Below are 24,493 nucleotides of genomic sequence, written 5' to 3' on the forward strand. Positions count from 1 at the left end.
ACGAGTGTGGCAATACTAGAAGCGGCATGGCTCAGTTGTTGCAAGTCCATACCCTCTCGCTCAGAAGAGTAACTAGGTTTATGCCACAGAGCAGCGAGGACAACGGCCTGCACCAGCTCCAGACTATAGGTACTGCGACGCAGGTAGCAATGCTCAATAACGTGGGACAGGAGGTCATCCAGCTGGCGCTGGCTCTCTACCCCATATATACGAGCCACGGTGATGGCCGCTAAAAACAATATAGGAGTTGTTGACCGAGCTTCTTGCGCCGTTGTTGGTGGCTCAAAGACGACAGCCGGAAACGTCGGAGCTAGCTGGGAGCAATAGTATTGGAACCTCTTCTCAGCCTCGTCAGTGTCGAGGATGCGGCGAAGGGTAGCATCAATGAAGGCCCCAGCTGAATGAGCATTGTCTCTTCCGATACCTACAGAGGTCTAGTTAAGTATCAATGGCCATCAATGGCCTGCGCCTCCTCCGTACAGCTACTGAGAATAGACGTACATACCCTGCAGGGACTGGATAGTCAAGGAAAGAGCCAGATTGCCCATGGGCCTGAACGCGGTTCTGACAGACTCCCTTTCTGCATCGCCAGCTGTGCTACCAATACTAAAAGGAGCGATTTGAGAGTTTCGGCTTGCATCGTACTCATAATTCTTGTCACTCTTGCGGCCTTCAGTTGCTGTTTCTCCTCCCCGAGCAAGGTTGGCCCCCATAGTGTTGACTAAGCGACGAACATGGTCCTCTAACGCATTCAGTTGATGGTGATAAGGGGACCGCTTACGATGCGTCCGGTTCTGAGACGCTGGCACACATACTCGCCAGGCTTTAGCGCAGCGACTGCAGGGTTGGCCTGGATGAGGTTTCTCGCACCGGACCTTAGACAAACGGCAGGCCTCGCAGGCCCTCACACGGGCCCCGTCAGATATGGTATCATCGGATATACTGCCGACTACATCAGCTTGAGAACGATATCAAACATGGACGGCGGGTGGAACGAAGGTCGGCGGGAACCTGGCGGAGACTCAGTACCTTGGAGGTAGAGCTGAGGACCGACAATGGTTAATCTGAACTTCCATCGCTCATTACAGTTGCAAATATACGGGCAAACTTAAGCTGTACAGGTTATGTAGAGTACCCAAAACAGAGGGCCCTATGCGAAGATAAATAGGCAAAATCCTAACATGACGCCGGAGAGGTCGTTCGTGTCGATGGCGAAAGACACCAAACTCAGAAGACATAATGTGCTATCAAGCGCCTCTGCCACTCAGCAGTAACATTACGTTCGAATAATAGATAGACCAATGATTGCATCTGTCTGTGCTGTAGCGATTACGAGTCATGCCAGGGATGTTAACAAGGCTCCGGTATGCGCTAGTCAGTCCCTTGCTCCAGGGAGGTCAAGATAGCAGTCCACGAATCATTACTTCAAAGCGTACCCCTAACCTTGTACTGCTGCAGAAGATAATCCGGAGGTTCATCTATTCGTCAGCCTAACTATCTCTTACTATTTCCAGATACTAGACGATTATTCCCTGGCAGATCCATAATTCAACGATCCTACTCGACGGATATGCCTCTTTGAGATAAAGGATGGAACAGATCACAGCAGTTCAGGCCACCCCTTAATTTGCCATGTACTTTCCCGCTTGGTCTTATAGGCTTACTGTGCACTGATAGGTCCATTGACATCTTTCGCAATATACGCCCGCGGCCGCAACTGGATGGGAAGAGGGACCTTCTGCCAACCGAGGTAGATGTTCTGATTATGCCAGTTCTCATAGCCTGGGATAGGATCAAAGTCGAAGTTCCACATAAGCCGTGCAATGGTCAATCGTAGCTCAATCATAGCCAAACTAGTTGAGACGAAGCGGTCAGCTGTTATGCACGTTGCCACTAGATGAAGAAAAACTCCGATCGAGCGATCAACAACTTACTTGCGGCCAATGCAGCCTCGAGGACCGTAGCTGAATGCCTGTAAGGCCTCCCGCCGATCTGATGCAAACTCGGGATCTCCAAGCCAACGTTCTGGACAAAAGTCATACGGTCGGTGAAAGTACTTCTCGGTGTGATACATAACCACTTGAGTAAGAGACACGGTAGTCTAGCGGTGTGGTATGTTAGTGAGTGCACTTAAATAAAGTTGTCAATCTTACATTCTTAGGGACCAGTCGCCCGCTAAGGTTATCATTCATATTGGTTCGACGGGGCAGATGGGCTGGAGTCGGAGGATAGCGTCTCATGCCCTCAGTCAGGCACGCTGTCAAGTATTCCAATTGACACACAGCATCTAAAGTAATCTCGTCCTCAGATTTGAAGCGCGATCGCACCTCATGAGCAAGCTTATCATAGCATCGCCGATTCTGGGAGAGGAAATGGGTGGTGCCGGCAAGGACGTTCGCCGTCGTATCGCTGCCGGCGACAACTACGGTAGCACAGTTTTGGATAAATTCGGCCTCAGAAATCCCGCTGTTCGGCTTCGTCAGGCGGTCCAGCAGGTCAGGACGCCCATTTTTGAGATTCCAACGGGCCATTGCTTTCTCTCGAGTCAGGCGCATATGCTTCTCCCGGTGTCTAGTGAGATGGCTCGGAATGAACTGACGAAGGATCGGCCGCAAGAAGCGCGGATAGTACAGCGTGCAGCGAAGGTAGGCGCTCAGTTTGATGTTGTCGAACACGATACTGATCCAGGAGTGGTACTGAGAGGTTTCAAGGCAGTCAAAGCTACTACCAAAGGCTAGATCTCCGATCACGTCAAAAGTAAGGAACTGGTGTATTATCATCAGCAACTCAGCGGTCCGAATAGGCTCTCTTGCACAACCCACGACTTACATTATACCACTTGACCATATCCACAGGCTTGCCAGTTCGACTGAGTTCATGCAGGCGATTAAAAAACTTATCTCCGTAGCTCTTGATAATAGGCACCTGCTCGCGCAGGGACCTATCCGAGAACCCATGGGCCATCATACGACGGAGCTCCCCATGGCGCTTCGTGGGCGCACCGACGATGCTGAGACGGCCGGACGAAGTGACACTGTAGAAAACAGGGTCTTTATCGAACTCGCCTTTACCTTGTCGGTAGCCGTAGATATCATTCCATGCGTTCGGGTCATTGAAAGAGAGCTCGTCAGGGGCAATCCGCACGACATCCCCATATTTTGCATGGACCTTCCCAATCTCAAAAGATACTTTACCTGACAACAGCTTTCGGCAATACCAGATGCGCGTCGCTCGCGCTTCAAGTGGGCCTGGAAAGTGTCGCAGCGGGTGGAAATAGAGGTTATAAATGACCCATACCAGAGAATAGGCTATCACCTGCAGATATCATTATGTAAACCTTCACTGTATAGCGAGGAGTATGACTAGACTTACTAGACATGCAATAACACCGGTGGAGAGCAACAGCGGCGTCTTCAGGTAGGTTCGCAGCAAAAGCTCTATTAGCGGCGTCATTGTCAGAGATGCTATAGCGATAAGTACCGAGTAAGCAACACTCACTCTCCCGTCCCTGGCGCAGTTCGTTGACCATTTAATCTCCTGTTGTCATTGTGTTCCAAACTATGTGCCGATACATCCGTGCTTCTCCCCTTGCTCCCTTATTCCGTAATCCCGCCGAAGTTTTGATCCCACGGTCCGATCTGAAAATAGATGATACACCGTGAGGAGCCCGAGGTAGGAAGAGCCAATATTCAAAAATAGCTTGCATTCCTTCTTTGACAGAAGAACTCGGGGGTCATTTCATGCTCATTATGATATCGGTGGCTGAAGATACCCTTAGGCATACGCAATCCGCAGTGGTACCAGCTTTAGGGCTGGTTGTGCTTTATGTCTTCCTCACTCTATGGAACAGTAAGCCGCGAGTGCCTCCCAATATTCCGATCCTGCGAGTCAGTTCTCTTCCTGGAAAACGTGGGGAACAGGAGGATCTTGAGGCTTTCCAAAGAAATGCATCCGAAGTTATCCAGCATGGGTACGAGCTGGTGAGTTATTCGATGAGACGTTAACCCTATCGTCGCTAACACCATCCTAGTATTCTAAGAAAGGGAAGCACTTCCTTCTTCGTACTCCAAAGGGCTTTTATTTCATAGTCGCTCCCCAGTTTATCGAAGAGATTCGCAAGGCCCCCGAAACACTATTGTCGGCTATGGACTCGAACAATCAAATCTTACAAGTCAAGTACACACTGCATCCTACCCTCGATCATGACTGGTATGAATTTCGCGTGATACACACAGATATAACTCGCAATCTCGGTTAGTCTTTTATATATTTCCCATCACTCGGATCACTCTGACCATCGGGTAGGCCCGGCGTTGCCGGATCTGGCGGATCAGATCCAAATTTCCACAGCCCGGGAGATTGGCTCGCCGCAGGGTAGGAGTCCATCCTAGACAGCACTGATTTACCAAACTAATGTATGCCACCAGAGTGGGCGGCAGTTCATATGTGGCCAGCTTGTTTACAAATCGTCACTCAGACGACCAACCGAAGCTTCTTCGGCAAGGAGATAGCAAACAATGACGAGTTCACCCGGCTAGCATCTAATTTCGCCTACGTAGTGTTTGGTGGAGCCCGCATTATTGACCAGTATCCCCACTGTCTTCGTCCTTTCATTCTCCGCCGGCAAACCAATGTCGTCCAAAACAGAGCGCTAGCGAAGCGACTGCTGGGGCCAATGCTGAAGGACAGGATCCTTCGGATGCAGGACGCTCGTCGGACGGGTTGCGAAGAGCAGTTCAAACATGAAAAGCCCTTTGATGTTGGTTCGTAACACTTTGCCTCAAGACAGACAGACCCAGATATACTAGCTAATACGGGACCCAGTGCAATGGGTTCTTGATATTGCCCCCCCAAAAGAGTACAACGATATCGACCTTCTCATTGCCCGCATGTTACACGTTGTAGTCTCAGCCGTGCATACCAGCAGCCAGACCTTCCTTGACCTCCTATATGATCTCACGCTCCACCCAGAAGTAATAGAAGAGTTGCGGGAGGAAATCCAAACGGTATTGGCCCAGGAAGGAGGATGGTCCTTGAATACGCTCAGCCGGATGATCAAGCTAGACAGTTTTATCAAGGAAAGCAGTCGCCACCGGCCATTCTCAAGTGGTAAGGCATTTCCCTTCTCCCTTTGTCGGTGTAGTTTAGAAATTCAAACTCCATCAACCAGGTTCACTCGAACGAAATGCCATGGTAGACTTTACCTTAAGCGATGGTAGTGTGATCACAAAGGGCACGCATCTGAGCTTACCTCATCTGTCTATGATGTTTGATAAGGACATATACGGACCAGATGCCGATCAATTCAATGCCTTTCGCTTTTCCGACATGCGCACAGATCTCACCCCTAAGCATACATTTGTGCATTGCACTCCAGCCTATCTGCATTTCGGGTAAGTCCTCCAATTTATTGACACGTGTGTACCTGCCGCTCAACATTGTATCAGATATGGCAGATATGCCTGCCCCGGGAGATTTTTTGCATCTGCGGAGATGAAGATGCTGCTCTCTCAAGTGCTATTGGAGTACGATGTTCGCTATCCAGCCGGGCAGGCGGAACCCAAAGCAACCTGGTATGGGTGGTTTCGGACAGCAGATCAAACACTCAAGCTGGAATGGAGGAAGAGGGTCAAATCAGACACGTTTGTAAAGGTTTCAGAATAGGCTCTTGTGGTATATCGCGGTTTAATAACGAACCCTAGCGGACCATTCAATAATAACAACACTTCCTTAAGGAAATAAGCAATTGTAGAGAAATAGTAGGAAACATTGGTGTACGGAAAGTGAATTTGTTTGTAGGCCATTTCGTTTTTGAGATGGACTATGAATAGATAGGTAGATGTTGGCTACAACATTTTATATAGCCCTAAAGGCACCAAATTCCTTGTTGCCCTCAAGGCAGCAGATCACCGCGATAAAAGGCATCTAGTAATCCTTTGTTACTCAATCAACCTTGAGGAGCATCGCATCTACCATCGCCTTCATATAACCTGTCTGTAACCCAAAATGTATAATTATACACCTTATATACATATCAAGCTCAGATCATTCTGTACGAATGAGCACGCAGATCCAAGTCATCCACGGCTTTTCTCTTACGACAGGTTGCCTGATATGATCCTGCTCCATCTATAGAATCCAATATTTTCGCGCCGAGAGATCTAGGGAGCACTCTGCTTATATCAAACGATAGAATTGCCATTTCCCAACCCAGCGAAGCCCCAGTTTGAACAACCATCTCAGCACTCTTTGCAATGAACCTCAGCTTTTCCATCCGTGTTACTTTGGGATCCATCTGGTTGAGCTCCTTCTGCAGTGCGCTTAAAATGGTACAGCGAAGCCTTGCGCAAACTGGCAAACCCAGAAACGCATCGAGCAGCTTGAGAGACTCTTCAGGATTTTTCGGATATCTCGCGAAGAATACTTCGAGAAAATAACTCCACATCGTTTCCGAGACATGTACCATCCCACCATTTCCTACACTGTTATGTCCACTGTAGCGCAGAAGCAACGAAAATAGACCGCTTTCATCGCAGCGTGAAATCTCTCGGTTGCTTCTTCTCCTTGGCACGTTCGTAAAATGAAACTGTTCCACATCGACGAGAGATTCGATCTCCCTCCATCATAAAGTTCCTGGCCGGATTCCAAGAGATCGCTGACCATTTGCACATGTCTTGGTGTCAAGTTTGGTAGTTTAAAGACTACACTGAGAGGCGGCTCATTCAAGTCATCGAAGTAATTCGGGCTTTCCTTGAGCTTTTTGGAGACATACTGGCTGACTCCCACCCTAGGCAATTCATTTCGAAACAGGAAATCCGGGGAGTTGCAATAGAAGTTCGTGTTGCTATTAAAATAACCGGCGTCCGATTCGCTGATAAGCTTGAGCTCAGGCAGAATCTCACCTCCTGGGAGAAGCTGAAAGAGACTCTCTAGATCGTCGAGTAGCTCCGTTACTAACATTGGCGAATCTTCCAGTGCGTCGCTCGCATACTGAAGCGATTCATCTAGGACGACTAGTGGCGTAGAGCCCTGGGCATCCGTTGCAGAATGAGGAATCCGTTTTTGCCTCGCTACAAATGCCCTTAGAGTGGAGAGATCGACTGAGAAGCCAGCCTTCGCCTTCACACTCAGGAAGTCGCTTATCTCACTAGTAAGTAGAAAGTCTCGCACTGTTTGATGGAGAAACTGAACTGAGCTACCCTTCACCTCCAACAAACCTCCACATCTCGCGTTGATACGTCGCCTACACTGGTCCTGGAGCTCATCCATCTCCTCGTCAGATATGGGGCTAGAGACCATGTTCAGCGCATAGTTGACATCATCGTACTCCTCCTCATACATGTTGTAGATAAGTGCAACGGCTGTTTCGCGTTTCGTGCTATGCTCAGAAAAGCTGCCATCTTCTCATGATAGATAGGATCGACACCCTCCAACATATGTTTGAAGAACCGTTCAAGGTCGGCAGGAAGGCTCTCCAACCGGTTGCACAGTTCGAACATTGTATCTCCATTGGCCAGGCCATCTCGGAGGGATTTTGTCACAAAAAAGACCCATAAAATCACCCCCTGCGCTTTGGTGGTGATGTTGTCAACGATAGATCGCTTATCTATCTGTGGAAACTGGCAGAGATTTCAACGGGGTGGCTCGTCAAATGACTCTCTGTGAATCGTAATATGTCGTTCCGTGTCAGGTCTTCCATACAGATCTTCCGCAAGGGATCATTGCTAAACATATCAACGAAGATGTTCCACGGTCGACTGGAAAGACACAGCTTGATATTCGGGGACTGAGATAGGTCGCTGAGTATTTCACAGAGCTCGGAGTGGTCTCCATCAAATTCATCAAGGCCGTCTATGAAGAAACAGTGCCGAGTTGGCAGATCTGCCCGCTCTGAGAGAGCTTTCAACGTGCCACGTAACTCGGAGGTCGACCATTCAGTACTCTCCTCCCATATAAGCTTCGTCTGTGTCCAACGATGATGACACACATGTGGGATCAGTCCGGGGCATTTGCGAAAGACCTCGTATAGCAGTGTCAGATCGAGTCCTGCATGGGACTTTTGCATTGGGGGTACCTACGCTCCAGAAATAATGCGCCGCAATCACCAGATCCGCCTGCTCAGCCCATTCTCCAAGCAAGGACCTGGTCAGATTGTGGTCGGCAAGGAACTTCATGAGAGTTGACTTTCCGGAGCCCGCTTTTCCAGACACCCAAATGATTCCGTCGCCGCTCCTCAACCAGACTCGCAGCTGTTCATCGGGATCTTCTTTCATCCCTTCGGGCGAAGTGATAGTCCACAAGAATGTTTTCTTATGAGCAAGTGGAATATTTTCATTGCGCACCGGGCGAGAAGGGAAGTTGAGACTTTTCAATACAGCCTGCTCGCTGGCAAGGTGTCCCAGTTCCTGCTCGGCACAAGAGAGTTTTGCAATTCCCTCGGAGAGAGTGTCAACTTGATCTACACTAAACAATGCAGATTGACTATTGTTGAAAACGTCACGAAACGCTGCCGACGATCTTTCTCCCCTTGACGGTCCCATAAAGCTCGACTGGCTCGCTGAAATCGCATCATGCAGGTTGTCCGCTGTGGAACGTATCTCCTTCAGCGTACTCCATATCGCGTCGAGCTTGGGATTCTGATCAAGCCTAAGATTAAGGCTATCCTGCCTCAAACCCATGGCGATTTCTTCCAAGCAGGACTGTTGACTACTATAGCGAAGCTTGTCAGTACGACTATTATAGCGAAGCTTGTCAGTACCCGCTACATTAACATCCCACTGTGGTAAAGTACCTCAGAACTGGAAAAAGGTGAAGCAAAAGGAGCCTCTGATATCGATCCAGTCGCCTTTCCAGGTCGGCAATCTTGTTGCTGTCCCAAACAGTCCTCAGAGCAGTGATAAGCTTCTGACTCGCCGCCATCGGCCATCCTTCACATGAGATTCTATGTTATCTGGAGAAGCTGGTCGCAGAGTGCTTTGCAATCCCTTGCCAAGTCTTTCAAACTATCTATATACGCTCCGGCCTCTGGTGGCTTTCGAAATCCTCGCGCGCTCGGGGGGGAGCCCACATCGGTTGTTCCTGAACTATGGAGGTTTGAGCTGAATGTCCAAAGCCGCTCATAAACCTTCTCCAACTCTATCGTTGTCGCAGCCGCGCCGCTGATCGAACTGTACACTCCAGAGCCTTTGACAACCAGTTCGGAAGTAAATTAGATGGATTGAAGAATGTTTCCCGCCAACCCTAGCGCGGCCAAGGGCTCCATTACAATATCCGATGGGAGCGTATAATTGAGGGAGTCATGGCCGTAGAAAAAGCGCCATTATTTCATTAAATATATGTTGTGCGGCAGCTAATCACGTCAAGTATAGTCCGACAGAGGCAAATCGTTAACTGGCTGAACATATACGGGGTATTACGGGAATGCGTGGCACCAGTGAAATACTAGCAGGGCTATCATGCAGGCGGATGCTGTGTTGATTTGCGTTGGCAATGCAAAATCGCCCCGAAGAGTAGAGAGCAAACTTGATTTGACGTTATGAACCTAGGAGATAATAACTAGATTTAATCCTAATTAATCCCTTGACCGAATTTATACGTTTATTGCTAATCTTACTGCATTCTAGTTGATACTCTCAAATTGCATTTCTGTAGAATCTGAGTGCTGTGTCTCTCGTGGAATATACTATTGCAGCTATAGAAATAGTGGATTCAATATAGATTACTACAGGCGTTGAAAGATCGTAAATCTCTCTGGAACTAATAGATTACCCTCAAAAGATATTTGAGCAGTTGGATCCCTAAATCCCTAAAGGGTACGTGTAGCCTGTTCGCCAATATTATTCTCCGACTCTGGATCCTAGGTCTGTCATATAGCGGAAGATGATCCAAATGTTAGTCCACTCATACTCTGTCCCTCAAATACTACGATAATTGTCTCTATATCCCTCCGACTGTTCGCCTGTGGTCCATAGACCTAGCAGGCATACTTGGCCAAGTCTTTCGAGCTCAATCCAGGGTGCTGGTGGGTGGATGGCTCCATTGTGGACGGCGGATGGGGTTGCCGGGGAGAAGGACAACCGTGGTGGAACGGATGGCCGAGGTGTGTAAAGTGTTCTAGGTAGTCATGCACTGGCGAGATGCGGTACGAGAGCGGAGCTTCGAGTAGATGGAACTGACGCCAGATGTGGACGCGTTTGTGACAGCTATGGGGCGTTGAGATGAAGAGTTGAGGAGAGGTGGGGTGCTAGAGTGGACGGAGTTCTATGTGGATTTTGTCATGCTGTGGGTTTATTCTTGTTTATGTTTATGTTCCTTGGGGAAAGTGTCTTGGTCTTGTATAGATGCCATTTTATATCGTTCATCGTTATGGGAAACAAACAACAATGCACCAATCAGGTCTGGCCCTTCGCAACTACCATCCCTAACCGCACAACGTATAACCGATCCATCGCCGCCACGAGGAGACTATCATTCGCCAAACCAAAGTTCGCTATCTGTCCTTCTTCCATACCAAATGCTCGCTGTGAGAACAGCGCCAGTGTTGTCCCGCGCGGACTCCGAACCACAATCCCCTCCCCTTCCGCTGTCCAGACCCGTCCTTCGTCGTCGATATGAATCCCATCCGGATAACCAGACCGCGCAATAGAAAACACCCGCCGGTTCACGGGGAGCATCTCGTCGTCAAGATCGTAGGCGTAAACATTCGGACCTGCAGTCGGGGCATACCCGGAGCTTCCATGCGCCGACCCACCTGCCTCGATGCTCAGACTATCCGTAATGTACAGCGTACGATGATCAGGCGAGACACGTATTCCATTGGGGATCGGGATATCCAGTCGACTGATGACAGGACGGAGGGTCTTCTCTGCGGGATCCCAGCGCCAGACACCGTTGGGGAGTTGCACGGGACGGTTGATGGGGACGACGGGCCCGTCGGGCTCGAGCGGCGTGTAGAAATGGGTGAAGAACATGTATGATCTCCCTCCCCTGCTGGTGGTATTGTTTCTTTCGCCGTCTGTCGGGTCAGGCTGTGTCACCCACACCAGGTCGTCGGCGCAGCTGAACTCCAGCCCGAAATAGGAGTTGAAGATGGTGGTTGTTGATAGGGTCTCTGGGTCGATGGCGATCACGCCTGGGGTAGGGGGGATTGCGCCGATGTATACTTTATCGTCGTTGGGGTTGTATATGCCTCCTGCGCCGTAGCCTATTTGGGGGATGTGGCGGAAGGTGCTGGTGGATAGGTTATACGCGGTTATGTAGCCCGGGGTGGGATATCTGTTCCTTATGTTAACATATCCCCTTTTTGTATACTTTACAAGCTTGCTTGTCCTCTTCAAATCTCTCTTGGTTTGAATAGATGAGATTTAGTCTTTACAATTGGAGACATACTTGGCATATGAGCTTGTAAACCACACTTCGTGTAGCCGAGGAATATAGATTCCTCCTTCGAAAAACGCGCCACTTCCCGGCCAGTCAGCCACGAGCTGCGGCTTGAGAACGGTCTCGCAGAACGGTGCAGTGAACGGAGTATAGCAGGTAGCGACAGAGTCTGCTGCAGTGGAGAAGATGGCTTGGATATTGGGATCTGATGTCGATGTGTGCCCCAGGAAGCTTTGGTAGTTAGAAAAGAATCCATCCGGAAGCAGATAAGTCAGAGTACCAGGGACGTGAGCTGTAAAAGCTGCGCAGGTGAGCATCCCAAGTATGATGTCCCGGATGATGGGAGTGAGGTGCTCCCGGCGAAAAGCCATCATGCACCAGGATAGGGGAAAGAGTGGCTAACGATTTATCGGGTTGTATGGATGAGCCCCGTCTGGCACTGGGGCGAAGTCTGCTATTTGACCCGTTTTGAAGAACTAGCGGTGTAAAGATCTCGTTTGCTTACCGAATCTAATACTGCCATCCTTGCGTCTTGAACTATACTTACATCCATCCGGAGTGTTGCGTCGATCCAAGAGCTGAGGATTAATATAGAACCATCTGTCACAGCACAACAACAAAATATCTCATTCTATTACTACTCGACTAGCTAATTAAATAATACATGCTATTCCTTAAGAAACCTAGGTCATCTATTAGTTCTATCTGTCCCGGACTGCTCAATCATGTCTAATGGTTAAATGAGTGGGCAGATCCTTAAGCTCACCACTAGCCAACTCTTGCTACAAACATCAGAAATGCAGTCATGCCAAATTCATCATCTCTAGTACATCCTCACTTATACCACTTGCTGGTTAGACCGCGTTGCGGGAGTCATCAACCCCTTAGATTTCGCACGAGTCAAAGCCTGCATCGTCTGGTTCTGGATCTCTGCCATGCTAACCCTGAAGGCCGCCTGACAGGCCGATCGCTCAAGGAGTGACTGGATCAGCAAAGCTCCGATTTGCTGACGCAGGACAAATGTGTGGCACGGCTGGCGTGATGCGTAGTTGCAGGCCGTGTAGATGAACGGGATAATCTCCAACGCAGGATCATTCTCAATCATTCCGGGGACAATTTCGTTAGCTATGCGGCGCAGGTAGGGAGCAAACAGACGACTCTCGATGTACGCCGCTTGGAGTTTCCACGCATCCGCTGGTCCAAACAACGGGGCATCGAAGCAGTCGAGGCTGAGCTGGTGGGCATCTACGGGTCGGACTGGAGATAATTCTTGCCCACGCTTTGATAGTTCCGGCAACGGTCGGTCTTGAGAGGACAGGTTGAGTGCCGCTAGCACGTACGATTCTAGGAGTGCTACCGACCGATAGCTCACCTTTTCAATCCAGTGATAGGCAGCCTCGGTTGCGGAATCAGCGCACAAGGTAGTGGCCAGGATGTGCTTTCGGCCATTAATTAAAGCACGCTGGATCTGCTGCGTCAGCTCGCTGGCGCCTGGGACAATCGAGGCCTTCCACAGAGCCAACATGGCGTAGGCTGTGACTTCGTTAGAATGCTCCGGGCCCCATGAGCCATTAGCGTTTTGGCACATAACGATGCTCGCGACAATTTGATAGAGTGTGATCAGCACAGAGTCTGTAATAAATGTCACGGGCAGGGCAGGAAGATCGCCTCGATCCCAGACTCGGAGGAGACTGCCAAAGGCCTCCGCAATCAGTGTCATAGGGTAGAACTCGGATGTATTCTGCTCGTGGCCCAATTAGATCCGGGGACTAGCTTAAGACAGGATCAGACGTACCCATTTATCTTGGAGGTTGCCATCCCACCAGGCCCGACTGATAAAGGAGGCGGCCTTCATTATCTGCGGTGTTAGGGCACCAACATCCGGCTGGTGAAGTAGAGCCACCAAGGTATTGCAATTTGCTGATAAGCTCGGGTTGCGCTCATTCTTGTATGTCCGGAAGTGGGTCTCGCCTTCAAAGGTCTTCAACAAGCCATCATGCGATGCTGGATGACCGAGCAAACTGAGTGTCAGGAGAGATTTGGCTGTATCATCTACATCGACTTCCATGCCCGATGCTGCAAATACATATCAGCCACACTGATTTGCCGCAAGGGGTGGAGAGCACAGAAAGCATACCGAAGCCCAGGCGACCACTCTGGGCGTCTATTGCCCGTCGCAGAAATGAGGCGAATCTATCTGCGCGATCCTTTCCAATATCGTTGACAGTAAACCCGCCCTCGAGCAGAGTAGTAAGCACCTACTCAAAGATCAGTATACCTAAAGACAATGATTTTAGAACGGTGATGTGACAAGCGACTTACCCAAGTCAATTCAAAGTACGTTGAAGGAAAGGCACTGGGCATTCCACCAGAGCCTTGCCCACTGCCGGCCTTGAATACCCAACGCAGGAAGTCTTCTGATTCCTCATCCCACGTCGAGGCATACATCAGGCATGCAGCAGTTGACGAGGGCGAGCCCATATACCCGCCATTGGTCTTGTGATGACGGACACGATCAAAATCAATCTGTCCGATAAAGGCTTCGAGAGAGTGTACCGCTGTCAGCTTGACCGGAGCATAGAGATATGCCGGGTCAAACCGAGCCAGTTTCAGCTTGTTAAGTTTTGTAAGAGCGCTCTTTCCGGGGAAATCAAACCGAAAGCCCTCCTCCTCAAGCAAAAAGAGCATGCGCGGCACCAGGATTTCAAAGCCCACATGGTCGCAGTTTTCAACGTCCCAAGCTTGCAACAACTTTCCCAGCGCTACCGCACCCTTCGTCACCCGCTCTTCCAGCAAGGCAAAAGAGTACTCTTTTAGCTGGTAGGAATTGGCCTGATGCGCCTTGATGGACAAAAGAGAGGCCGCTGTGTTCAGGATGCCATCCACAGGCGCGGAGTACGTGGGCCAGCTCCCATCCGCTTGCTGTGTATCCAGCACAAATCGAAAGCACTCAGGGAAGAGCCAAACCTTGCCGTTATCCGTAGGCTTAGCAACCATAGAAACCCAAGCAGTATCGTACACAGCGCAGCTCATGTATCCAAAGTCACCTTCGTCCACTTTGAGACGCGACAGGAGCCCATCCAGGCGCTTGCAATCAAAATGACTCGGCTGCATTTTTGCGTATCTGATTAGATTTAGCTACCACTACCGAACTCTTTTCCAAAATAGGTGTCCGACATCTAGATTTACTGTAAGCTACGACTTATATTGCTCTACTATTCTGGTGGTATTAGCTAAAGCTACTGGATTATGCATGCTGCATGCTCGGCAATTCCCCGGGATACCACTGATCCAACCCCCCGATCACCCGGCCTCCCCCTTCCCTGGTGCCTGCAGATCAATGTTTTCTACCGGACAGCAAAGAATTCGGCGTAATCTGGCGTATAGCCTCCAGCTCTAATCCCTCCTCATGACCCAAACTCCGCAGATCACCCCAGAACAACCAAGTAGACCTCCACAACTAGAGCCCTAGTATAGCCTCACTCACCCCACAAATCCGAAACCAAGGAACCAAAACCCCCAGCCCATAACCAACCATGGACCTCCCCCTCCCCTTCATCTTCGTGGACGGGGTAAGCAACGTCCGCACCCTAGGCGGCTACCCAACCCCCGAATGCAACGAACCCCTCTCCATCTCCACCCGCCAAGACTTCTTCTACCGCTGCGCCGACCTCATCAAAGTCACCGACGCCGGACGCGCAACCCTCCAATCCCTGGGAATAACCGCCGTATATGACCTCCGCTCCCTGGACGAGGGCAAAAAGGCCCAAGACGCACACGGCCGCGCCGTGATCACGGACCTAACCAACTCACCTCTGGGTCCCAATATCACGCGGCACGAAACCCCCATCTTCGCCCATGAGAATTGGAGCCCCGAGGCCGCTGGCATGCGGTATCTTCGGTATGCCCAACGGGATGCCCCGCCTGGAGCCGGGTACGCGGAGGCGTACCGTGAGATGCTGGAGCGGGGACATGGGGCTATCCGGAGGGTGCTCTTGCATGTTCGGGATCGGGCAGGGGAGCCGTTTGCTGTTCATTGTAGTGCGGGTAAGGATCGGACGGGGGTGGTCGTGGCCGTACTGATGAAGTTGGCGGGTTGCGAGGATGAGGTGGTGGCGCGGGAGTATGCGTTGACGGAGGTAGGGTTGGGGTCTCGCAAGGCGTTTATTGTGAAGTATTTGTTAAGCAAGCCTGAGATGCAAGGGTCGCAGGAGTTGGCGGAGATGGTTGCTGGGGCGCCGTTTGAGAATATGTGGGAGACGCTGCAGATGGTGAGGAGGGATTATGGGGGTATGAGTGAGTACGTGAGGCGGTTTTGTGGGTTGACTGAGTCGGATATAGCTGTTATACGGCGGAATTTGACTTGCTCGGATGCTCCTAGTCCTTGGGGAGATGCTATTTAGATTTAACTATGTTTTATAACATGATCTGTGGATAAATGGTCCATTTGTATCCATATCTCTTTTTACGATTCCTATCTTGCATCACAGAGTTCTCATTTGCGAAGCGACAGTCGGCACATCAACTGTGGCTTGTCCCAAATCACGTAGCTCTTCTGTCCCTTTACCCAGCCCTTGCTCTCTGAGCAGAGTTCGAGGTCGAATCGCCACAGGATCCGCGCCATAATGGTTCGCATCTCATGGTACGCGAGGTTCCGGCCCAGGCAGGCACCTGGCCCAACTAAGAAGGACTGGAAGCAGCCGCGGGCATCGTGGTAGAAAGGCGAGCTCGGGTCCTTGGCAGATTCAAACCAGCGCTCGGGGTGAAAGCGATCGCTCTCGAAGAACATACTAGGGTCTTGTGTAGTAGCAAAGCGGGCGACTCCAACTCCCATCTAATCAAAATTAGAAATGGCGGCCGAGTGTGTGAGGAAGCAGGACCAATGAAATACTTACGCCGCCAGGGACCTCGTGTCCAGCGATATAGGTCACGCCGGGAGGAGTGAGTCGAGGCGAGAGAAAGGGCACTGGTGGATACATGCGTAGCGTCTCGTCAAAGCAGGCCAGCAAGTACGGCAGACGCGTGGAGGCATTTGTGAAGTTGATCTCGCTTTCACTCTGGAATGCATTGCGGACTTCGTCTGTGGCCTATGATATGTGCGACCTCCATTAATCATCTACATTAAGCCGGGAGGAAAGCCTATAATTACCTTACGGAGCGCATCTGGATTCGAGGTCAGGAAGTAAGTGAGACCAGACAGGACGGTTGCTGTCGTTTCAGACCCGGCCATTATTAGCGTGCTAGCCGTGCGGATGATCTCGCCTTCGGTCATTCCCTGACCAGTACCGGCCTCATCCTTGTGTTTGAGTGTATAGGCGATGAAATCACGACGCTCTTCCATGACTCCTTTTGCCAGACGTTTTTTCACAGTGTTAACACTGTATTCCTTGTGGATTTCACGCGCCCGTCGTAGATCAGACGAGGCTAGCAGCCCAATGATGGCTTTAGCCCCAGGGTAGGTGGCGAATGATCGGACTACATTGAAAGCGCGGATGTTTTTGAAGACGGATGCCACCCATGGATGGTACTCACCCTCACTCAGAGAGGAGAATGATTGTCCAAAGGCCAGGTCACTGACAACATCGAAAGTTGTAAGGTTATACCACTTGACCATGTTGACGGATGCACCGCTGACCGCAATATCAGAGAGTTTTGCGATCAGCAGGTCAATATAACCTGTGATTAAACCTTCCTGTTCACGCAGGGCCTTATCAGAGAAGGCGTGTGAAAGCTGCCGGCGAATGCGTGCATGGTCAGCGTGTGTAGAATTGATAATATCCGCCGGTGTGTCTGGCTTGTTGTGGACGAAGGCAAAGCGCGGCCATTTGGCTAAGTAATTGGGGTGCGCATAGATGTCTCTCCAGGCCCGTTCGTCGACGAATGACAGTTCATCGGGAGATATGCGAACCACTGGACCGTACTGGGCGTGAAGTTCACAGAGCCGACTATCAATGTTGCCCTGAGCACAAGTCAGGTCTTTGAAGATATGGAAGGCAGCCCAGGAGCGCGGTCCAGGGAATTTCCGCGCAGGATGTAGCCACAGATTGTAGGCAGCGCGAAAAACAGTAGACAGAAGAAGCTGATAAGATCGTTAGCATTTAAGCCAGGATTAGTTCCAACCCATGGGATATTCTTACGTAAATCAGCCAGCCCCCAGTGAACCAGCAGATGCTGTCAACAAAGCTGGGAAGCATCCTGAATCTGGTCGACTGTAAATCAAAGCAAAAGTAAAAGAGAAGAAAAATAACCTCGGCGTGGTGCACGTGAATATTATGTTCTTCCATCCCCGTCTGTTGCTTCAGTGATTATTTTTATGTAAAACCTCTTGGCTACCCCTTGCTTCCTGCATTGCATCCCTGCTCCCCCGACGGATCACCGAGGGCCATATTCAGCACCGACGAATGTATCCACCAGGGGCGAGGTAGATAACGCTTCAGCACCATGCATGCTGTGATGTAACGGGTCCGCATGGTGGTCCAGTGTGTCCAGAACCGACCGAGCACCGTCTCTATTTAGTAGTAGAAGATATCCACGCGTGAGGCACTCGGCCCCTATTCCTACTACCAATTCCAAACGCCATGACACGCGGACTCTCGGGCGGTTTCCCCTCCTATCCGATATATGAGCCCCAGAGGCGACTGCGGGTGCTGGTCATTGGTGCTGGTGCTTCAGGCCTCCTGCTAGCCTATAAACTACAGCGGCATTTTGACCAATTGGACTTGCTCGTCTTTGAGAAGAACCCAGCAGTCGCGGGGACATGGTTTGAAAACACGTACCCAGGATGTGCCTGCGACGTCCCGTCTCACTGTCAGTGATACTTCCGCCTGCAAAGGTGATCGGCCATGCGTTGACATACTTACAATAGGTTACACATGGTCCTTTGAGCCGAACCCACGATGGTCAGCTACATATGCCGGCTCACAGGAAATTCGCCAGTATTTTACCCACTTTTGCGATCGCCATGGCTTATCCAAGTATATTCGTCTGCAGCACGAAGTAACCCGAGCAGAGTGGCAAGCTGATAAATCCCAATGGGCGGTGGATGTACGAGATCTCCAGAGGGGCGAGGACGCGCAGCACACAGCCGACATCGTTGTTGATGCTACCGGCATCTTGAATCGACCCAGATGGCCGGCGATCGAAGGCTTGTCTTCATTCAAAGGTGCAGTCGTACATACTGCTGTATGGGACCATTCCGTTCGGTTGAAAGACAAAACCGTGGCAGTCATTGGGAACGGGTGAGTTTGTCTACTCTTCTATGATTCTCTTGGCGTATGCACCATTATACTCATCTGGCATCTCAGGTCATCAGGTATTCAAGTGTTACCGGCCATTCTTCCCTCTGTCCACAAGATAGTCCACTTCATTCGACAGCCGGCATGGATTTCCCCTCCGGTCGAGGACGGGTACCGTCAATACAGCCAAAGCGAGATCGATCGGTTCGTGTCTGATCCGGCGGCGCTCCTGGCCGAGAGGCGCCGCATTGAACAGCGTATGAACAGCGCCTTCCCCATGTTCATCCATGGATCCGATCATCAGAAATATTTCCAGCATGCAGTTCGGACCGCCATGGAGCAGCAGCTTGTCGGTCACGAGCAGCTACAGGATACACTCATCCCAAATTTCCCCTTTGGCTGTCGGCGTCCGACACCTGGCCCTGGATACTTACAGGCGCTAACAGATCCCAAAGTGCAGGTCATTTCAGGGGCGGCGATTTCCCAGGTGACCGAAGATAGCATGATCCTCGATGACGGGCGTTCGTATGAGGTCGATGCCATCGTCTGTGCAACGGGATTTAACACCTCGTACGTTCCTCGCTTTCCCGTCGTCGGTCAAAAAGGCCAGAAACTCTGGGAGGATGGCGAGGTCTCCGGATATTTAGGTCTGGCCGTGCCGGGGTTTCCTAACTACTTCAACATTTTGGGGCCCAACTGCCCTGTGGGGAACGGGCCGGTGCTGATCGTGATTGAGCAACAAGTTTCATACATCATCCAGATGTTGGCCAAGCTACAGAAGGAAAACCGGCGGGCCTGTGAGGTCAGTGAAGAGGCGACCAGGACCTTCAATGCCTGGAAGGACTCTTTTATGCAGCACACGGTGTGGACGAGTGGCTGCCGGAGTTGGTATCATGGAGGCGGCCGATCGGACCGGGTAGTGGCCCTATGGCCCGGCTCGACCTTGCACTACCTGGAGGCGACGCAGCAGCCGCGCTACGAAGACTGGATCTGGACGGCGGATGCAGACTCCAACCCCTGGGCTTTCTTGGGCAACGGATCGAGCTCGGCAGAAGCGCGACCAGGCGGAGACCTCAGCTGGTACTTGCGGACGGAGGATGACGAGCCAGTCGACCCATGTTTGACCCAAAAGCGCAGTGACGACGAAGTCAATTGTTCAAAGAAAAACAAGTTGAAGTCGGCCAATTCCTGCCATGTTGAGCAAGGTAGTACCGAGATTCTAGTGTAAATGGAAGAATCTCGATGCAGTGAATCCAGTAATGGATTAGACCTCTTGACCCACTCCACTCAGCCCAATAAAATTGGAGATGGAACGATCAGGCAAATTAGATGAGAACATGAAGACATTAGAAACGCATGGAGTGGAGCTCACTGGATCGTTGTCGCTGATCCCGTGCCCACTGAGCCCTATCCATAGACACGCCGCCCTAAACAGGAACTACCTAGAACTGGAGCCATCACAATTCAGTTTCAATCCATTCATGATTCGATTATCGGTTGCGATATAGTCATCTTCTTCAGATTATTGGCATCTCTGGTGGATCACTTCTTAAATCTGTAGCAATGGTTGCGCGGGAGCTGACCCTCTGTCGAGCTATTTCTCTATATATTCACGGCCCGATTGTACACCCCATCAGCCTTGTACTGTGCAACCCTGGAGGTTACAAGGTCTGATAGTCATAAGGACTAGTGAGGGTACCTATATTCTCAATTTGGTATATGATTAGAAGCAGAGAAATCAAAACGTGAAGAACACGCAGATGGAGCACTAGTAGATCTATGTCGTCTTTCACTGCTCTATTTACTTTGCTTGGTTTCTCCTCCGTATCCAGATTACGGATAAGAGAAGCGGCCAAGGAACCGGTCTCCTGCTAGGGTTCATCGGCCTTGAAGGATTTTAAGTACGGAGTAGGCCCACCGAGTCTCCACCGTGTTAGAGAGTCTCTTTCCTAACCAAGTCTCCTCTCGCCATAACTTTTATACAATTTATAAAGGTAAAGGCCAGATCCATGGTTCTTAAGTTCTCTACCAAAGTGACGCGAGAATGAGTCATTCTGACTATGTAACTCAAATTTAAGCCCTAACCATAGTAACCAACGGTGTAGTCGTGAGACAGGATCCACTTTGCCGGCCAACAATGATATGCAAATTTAAGCCTAGTCTACAAGCGACGATCAAGAATCAAGAATCGAGTATCTTGCATGAGATCGGCTCCCTGAATAAGAAGAATGTTCCCCCTTGCCGGACCCTTGACTCAAGAGAGTGAGACAGAAGGAGACCAAGAGAATGCGATTCGATCAGGATCACCGTAGCAACACGGAGTCCCTTATCATTAAAGGGCTAAACACGGTTATTTGACGCTGTGATTTTGGGCCGTCAAGCCACCCGTGGAACGGGTCGTTGATCATCCTCCACCCCCAACCCTGGAACGGAAGAAAAATGGATGACATTAAATTTGAATGCGACGTCGGGAAGCAAAATGGGATAGAAGCATGCCATCTACACGCAGCTCATTCGCCATGAGCTCTAAGATTATACTTAGACCGGGATGTACAAAGAAGATCGCATAGACATGTATAAAATTACAATTATTGCCATATTACCGTCTAGATTCCCCCGTTCTTGAATCTTCTCGCTCTCCCTCTCTCTCTCCTTGCAACTCTTTCATCTCTGCGGTTTCCTCCATACCCTCCTTTGCAGCAACACTGCTTCTTTTGAGTGAAAATGGGCGAGACAGTCGACGAATGGTCGCCTCCTAGGATTCACGACGAGGAAAAATCCACTCCCTCCGAGTATTCGGTCGCAGTCAGCGAACCACCGCGCAAAGTTCACGGCGTGGCCTGGTTCCTGCTTGTGTTGGCCATCTACAGCTCAACCTTCCTGTACGCGCTGGACAACACAATCGTTGCCAACATCCAACCCGCCATCGTTCACGCGCTGGATGGAGTCGACAAGATCGCCTGGGTCGGCGTGGCCTTCTTGATGGCCTCCAGTGCCACCCTCCTCACTATTTTGCAGTTATTCAGCCAGTTCAACATCAAGTGGATGTACATTATCTCGATCGCCATCTTCGAAATCGGCTCTGCGGTGTGTGGCGCTGCCCCGACCATGAACGCTATGATCGGTGGTCGCATTATCTGCGGTGTCGGAGGAGTCGGCCAGTATATTGGCGTGATGAACTTCATGCCACGGTTGACTACGATGAAGGAACGGCCTATCTATATTGGCGCCATCGGCATCACCTGGGGTGCGGGAACAGTCCTGGGTCCCATCCTAGGCGGCGCCTTCACTGACAGCAGTGCCGGCTGGCGGTGGTCTTTCTATATCAACCTCTGTATCGGCGGCCTCTTTGCACCCGTCTACCTCTTCCTGCTCCCATCGTTGGACCCTCAACCGCGAGGTACCCCACTCAAGCAGCGATTTGCGCGGATTGATTTCCTCGGCTCCTTCCTGTTGATCGGAGCTTTTGTTGCCGGTATCATCGGCGTGAATTTTGCGGGGGTCGAGTATGCTTGGAGCGCACCAGGAATTATCGTGGCGCTGGTGCTCAGCGGCGTCGCATTCATTGCGTTCGGCTTCCAACAGGTGTACTGCATCCTTACCACCCCTGAGACTCGCCTGTTCCCCGTCGAGATGGTCTCGTGGCGTCAGCCCCTCATGGTGATGGTCTTTGTTTGCGGTTGCTGTGCAACCGTCTGTCTCACCGTGCCCACGTACATGATTCCCCTCCACTTCCAATTCGTCTCGGCCGATGGGTCGTTGCAGGCCGCTGTGCGTCTGTTACCCTTCGTCTGCCTTCTCGTCTTCTCTTCCGTTGCTGGCGGCTACATGGTATCGGTCCTTCCCTACTACAAACCGTGGTTCCTGGTGGGCGGCGCCCTCTGCCTCATCGGATCCGCGCTCATGTTTACCGTCCGCGCCGGTACAAGCGCGGGGGCCATCTACGGCTATTCTGCTATCCTGGGCTTGGGATCGGGCATGTACAGCCAGCTCGGTCACTCCGTTGCGCAAGCCAAAACCCCTGTTCACCAACTTCCGGCCGCCGTGGCTTTCACCACCACCGCGCAGCTAAACGGGATGACCTTTGCCCTTTCGCTGGCGCAATGTGTGTTCCTAAATGAAGCCATCAAACGTGAGTCACTTGTAATCTAGCACTCAAGTATCTTGGACAGACTACTAAATTCAATCCTCACAATCAGACATCCAATGGGTTCTCCCCAACGAGTCTCACGAACGCATCGTATCTACTATTAGCGGCGCAGGATCAACTCTCGTGCAGAGTCTGGACCCCGAGACACAAGGGAAGGTGATTGATGCGATCGTCTACGGTCTAGATCGGGCATATATCTTGTCGATCGTGGCCGGGGCGTTGGTGGTACTGATGGGTCTCGCGATGAAATGGGAGAAATTGGAGCTCTCCGGCGCTGTCGCAGGGTGAATTGGGCTAGAAACTGTTTACATAAAATTTTTCTTTCTCTTTCTGTCGTAACTATTTCACTTAGTTTACTATCTTTGATCAACTGTCCAGTCATGATAGACGTCGTTCTCAACTTGTTACACTATCTAACTGTGCATACCTATCGGTCAAGGCACGTTGTCAAGGCCAAGCCCTACAAGTAATAATCAATTTAATAGCCTCAGTTTGGTCCAACGGACCCTCTATCTATAAAGTAAACGCCCAAAACCAAAGACAAAAAGACAAAAAGAATCCCAAACTTCCGAAACTTCCGATATGCCGTTCAAAAGAAAAAAGAACACACCAAAACAAGAAAAGAAATTCATATAGAGGCATCTCACAATCCCGCAGTCAAGGTATCAAGCAGCCCCTCAATAGCCGGGTTAGGCTGCGGGATGTTGGCCAGCAGCTGTTTTGCGCGGTCGCGCAATTGGTAGACTGTCTGTCGGGTGTATTCGAAACTGCCCGATTCTTCTAGACACTGGACGACGAAGGCCTTGAGGTCGTTGTCTAGGGTCCGCATCTTGAGGATGCGCAGGATATCGCCGCGCTTGGAGTCGTTGATCCATACGGCGTGGCTGATCAGGAAGGAGAATTTGCCTTCTGTGATGTCTTCACAGTAGCCCTTTTGGGAGTTCATCTGGCAGCGGGGATCCCTTGTTAGCGATCATTTGCGTTGTTATAGTGATGGAAGGGCTACCTTTGCGTCTTTCAGGTTCTTGTAGTCGTCCACGATCTGGAACATCAGGCCTAGTAAGTCGACGAGCGGGTAGATGTTGTAATCGCAGTCACTCAGCTCCTGCATCAATCGCAGTGCCAGTCGAAATAGTCCCCCTGTCTTGTTGGAGATAAGGCGCAGATACTCGTCGATGCTCGGGGGTTGCATGGTCTCGCGCCAGAAGAGCTCCATGCCCTGGCCGCGGTGCAGTTGGAGGAGCTCCTCGTTGAAGATGAGGAACAGCTGGGGCCAGCATTCTAACTGGCGCAGCCCCTGTTGTGCCTCGAAGTATACGTAGTTGGCAGCGTTGATTGTCTGTGCTGTTCCGTATACCTCATGGGCGGCTAGTGCACCGCGGCGATATTTCGACTCGTCTTGAATGTCGTCGATTCTGCTCGGTTTCATTGAAACGAATACTTAGCCTGCAGACCTGAGAAAAGGGTATAGCAAGTGCACCCGCGTGGAGGAAGTAGAGTTAGATTGGAATCAACGTACAGCAGTGAACTATTGTGCAGCATGGAAATTGTGTCGTCGATGACGGCGCAGGATTTGGCGTCGACATTCAGCCAGACATTTAAAGCCTGGAGAAATTGTGTGCGGAATCCCTTTCCCTTGTGCGAGAGGATGTATGTGTACGGCTTTTTGACTATCTTTTTGTGTTCAACAGCTGTTAGCACAGCCATTTCTCTTTATTGTTGTGGTCTT

The 24,493-nt window shown here is 50.7% G+C and overlaps 11 protein-coding genes across 11 annotated transcripts; 4 read left to right on the plus strand and 7 right to left on the minus strand.

Moving 5' to 3' along the window:
* Positions 1 to 1,657: 1,657 nt before the first annotated feature.
* Positions 1,658 to 3,453, minus strand: BDW43DRAFT_323956 (cytochrome P450; the record flags this gene model as incomplete). Its single annotated transcript, XM_032049848.1, has 5 exons — positions 1,658 to 1,853; positions 1,935 to 2,101; positions 2,154 to 2,765; positions 2,830 to 3,315; positions 3,373 to 3,453. The coding sequence occupies 5 exons, from the start codon at positions 3,451 to 3,453 to the stop codon at positions 1,661 to 1,663; spliced, it is 1,539 nt and encodes a 512-aa protein (XP_031902999.1).
* Positions 3,454 to 3,662: 209 nt separating this feature from the next.
* Positions 3,663 to 5,397, plus strand: BDW43DRAFT_323958 (cytochrome P450; the record flags this gene model as incomplete). Its single annotated transcript, XM_032049849.1, has 6 exons — positions 3,663 to 3,980; positions 4,031 to 4,253; positions 4,306 to 4,374; positions 4,428 to 4,763; positions 4,825 to 5,109; positions 5,171 to 5,397. Exons 1-6 carry the CDS (start codon positions 3,741 to 3,743, stop codon positions 5,395 to 5,397), a joined length of 1,380 nt encoding a protein of 459 aa, XP_031903000.1. The 5' UTR covers positions 3,663 to 3,740.
* Positions 5,398 to 6,477: 1,080 nt separating this feature from the next.
* On the minus strand, positions 6,478 to 7,341 carry BDW43DRAFT_308431 (uncharacterized protein; the record flags this gene model as incomplete). The annotated part of the gene is made up of 1 exon (XM_032046503.1): positions 6,478 to 7,341. One exon carries the CDS (start codon positions 7,339 to 7,341, stop codon positions 6,478 to 6,480), a length of 864 nt encoding a protein of 287 aa, XP_031903001.1.
* A 265-nt stretch (positions 7,342 to 7,606) lies between these two features.
* On the minus strand, positions 7,607 to 8,919 carry BDW43DRAFT_308432 (uncharacterized protein; the record flags this gene model as incomplete). The annotated part of the gene is made up of 3 exons (XM_032046504.1): positions 7,607 to 8,020; positions 8,079 to 8,733; positions 8,792 to 8,919. The coding sequence occupies 3 exons, from the start codon at positions 8,917 to 8,919 to the stop codon at positions 7,607 to 7,609; spliced, it is 1,197 nt and encodes a 398-aa protein (XP_031903002.1).
* Positions 8,920 to 10,391: 1,472 nt separating this feature from the next.
* On the minus strand, positions 10,392 to 11,750 carry BDW43DRAFT_308433 (SMP-30/gluconolactonase/LRE family protein; the record flags this gene model as incomplete). Its single annotated transcript, XM_032046505.1, has 2 exons — positions 10,392 to 11,274; positions 11,389 to 11,750. 2 exons carry the CDS (start codon positions 11,748 to 11,750, stop codon positions 10,392 to 10,394), a joined length of 1,245 nt encoding a protein of 414 aa, XP_031903003.1.
* Positions 11,751 to 12,217: 467 nt separating this feature from the next.
* BDW43DRAFT_308434 (uncharacterized protein) lies at positions 12,218 to 14,493 on the minus strand (the record flags this gene model as incomplete). Its single annotated transcript, XM_032046506.1, has 4 exons — positions 12,218 to 13,120; positions 13,175 to 13,455; positions 13,517 to 13,637; positions 13,702 to 14,493. The coding sequence occupies 4 exons, from the start codon at positions 14,491 to 14,493 to the stop codon at positions 12,218 to 12,220; spliced, it is 2,097 nt and encodes a 698-aa protein (XP_031903004.1).
* Positions 14,494 to 14,655: 162 nt separating this feature from the next.
* On the plus strand, positions 14,656 to 15,835 carry BDW43DRAFT_267734 (tyrosine-protein phosphatase). The gene has a single exon (XM_032041026.1). The coding sequence runs from the start codon at positions 14,916 to 14,918 to the stop codon at positions 15,780 to 15,782; it is 867 nt and encodes a 288-aa protein (XP_031903005.1). The 5' UTR covers positions 14,656 to 14,915; the 3' UTR covers positions 15,783 to 15,835.
* Positions 15,836 to 17,577, minus strand: BDW43DRAFT_267735 (cytochrome P450). Its single transcript, XM_032041027.1, has 4 exons — positions 17,517 to 17,577; positions 16,529 to 17,458; positions 16,275 to 16,466; positions 15,836 to 16,213 (listed from the first exon to the last, which is right to left on the minus strand). Exons 1-4 carry the CDS (start codon positions 17,571 to 17,573, stop codon positions 15,875 to 15,877), a joined length of 1,518 nt encoding a protein of 505 aa, XP_031903006.1. The 5' UTR covers positions 17,574 to 17,577; the 3' UTR covers positions 15,836 to 15,874.
* Positions 17,578 to 17,809: 232 nt separating this feature from the next.
* BDW43DRAFT_323963 (flavin-containing monooxygenase) lies at positions 17,810 to 19,882 on the plus strand (the record flags this gene model as incomplete). The annotated part of the gene is made up of 4 exons (XM_032049850.1): positions 17,810 to 18,186; positions 18,245 to 18,617; positions 18,684 to 19,750; positions 19,863 to 19,882. Exons 1-4 carry the CDS (start codon positions 17,958 to 17,960, stop codon positions 19,880 to 19,882), a joined length of 1,689 nt encoding a protein of 562 aa, XP_031903007.1. The 5' UTR covers positions 17,810 to 17,957.
* Positions 19,883 to 21,088: 1,206 nt separating this feature from the next.
* Positions 21,089 to 23,054, plus strand: BDW43DRAFT_267739 (putative MFS transporter; the record flags this gene model as incomplete). The annotated part of the gene is made up of 2 exons (XM_032041028.1): positions 21,089 to 22,746; positions 22,814 to 23,054. The coding sequence occupies exons 1-2, from the start codon at positions 21,339 to 21,341 to the stop codon at positions 23,050 to 23,052; spliced, it is 1,647 nt and encodes a 548-aa protein (XP_031903008.1). The 5' UTR covers positions 21,089 to 21,338.
* Positions 23,055 to 23,407: 353 nt separating this feature from the next.
* BDW43DRAFT_323965 (FPP/GGPP synthase family protein) lies at positions 23,408 to 24,471 on the minus strand (the record flags this gene model as incomplete). Its single annotated transcript, XM_032049851.1, has 3 exons — positions 23,408 to 23,710; positions 23,771 to 24,179; positions 24,284 to 24,471. The coding sequence occupies 3 exons, from the start codon at positions 24,469 to 24,471 to the stop codon at positions 23,408 to 23,410; spliced, it is 900 nt and encodes a 299-aa protein (XP_031903009.1).
* Positions 24,472 to 24,493: the final 22 nt, after the last annotated feature.

This window comes from Aspergillus alliaceus, assembly GCF_009176365.1.
Source record: "Aspergillus alliaceus strain CBS 536.65 unplaced genomic scaffold BDW43scaffold_9, whole genome shotgun sequence".
Lineage (NCBI taxonomy): Eukaryota > Fungi > Ascomycota > Eurotiomycetes > Eurotiales > Aspergillaceae > Aspergillus > Aspergillus alliaceus.

Coding starts and splice junctions, on each gene's coding strand:
- BDW43DRAFT_267735 (XM_032041027.1), bottom strand. CDS start 17,573: ATGCTTCCCAGCTTTGTTGACAGCATCTGCTGGTTCACTGGGGGCTGG. Junction 17,459..17,516: donor CTGGGGGCTGGCTGATTTAC/GTAAGAATATCC, acceptor CGATCTTATCAG/CTTCTTCTGTCTACTGTTTT. Junction 16,214..16,274: donor GACACGAGGTCCCTGGCGGC/GTAAGTATTTCA, acceptor AATTTTGATTAG/ATGGGAGTTGGAGTCGCCCG.
- BDW43DRAFT_267734 (XM_032041026.1), top strand. CDS start 14,916: ATGGACCTCCCCCTCCCCTTCATCTTCGTGGACGGGGTAAGCAACGTC.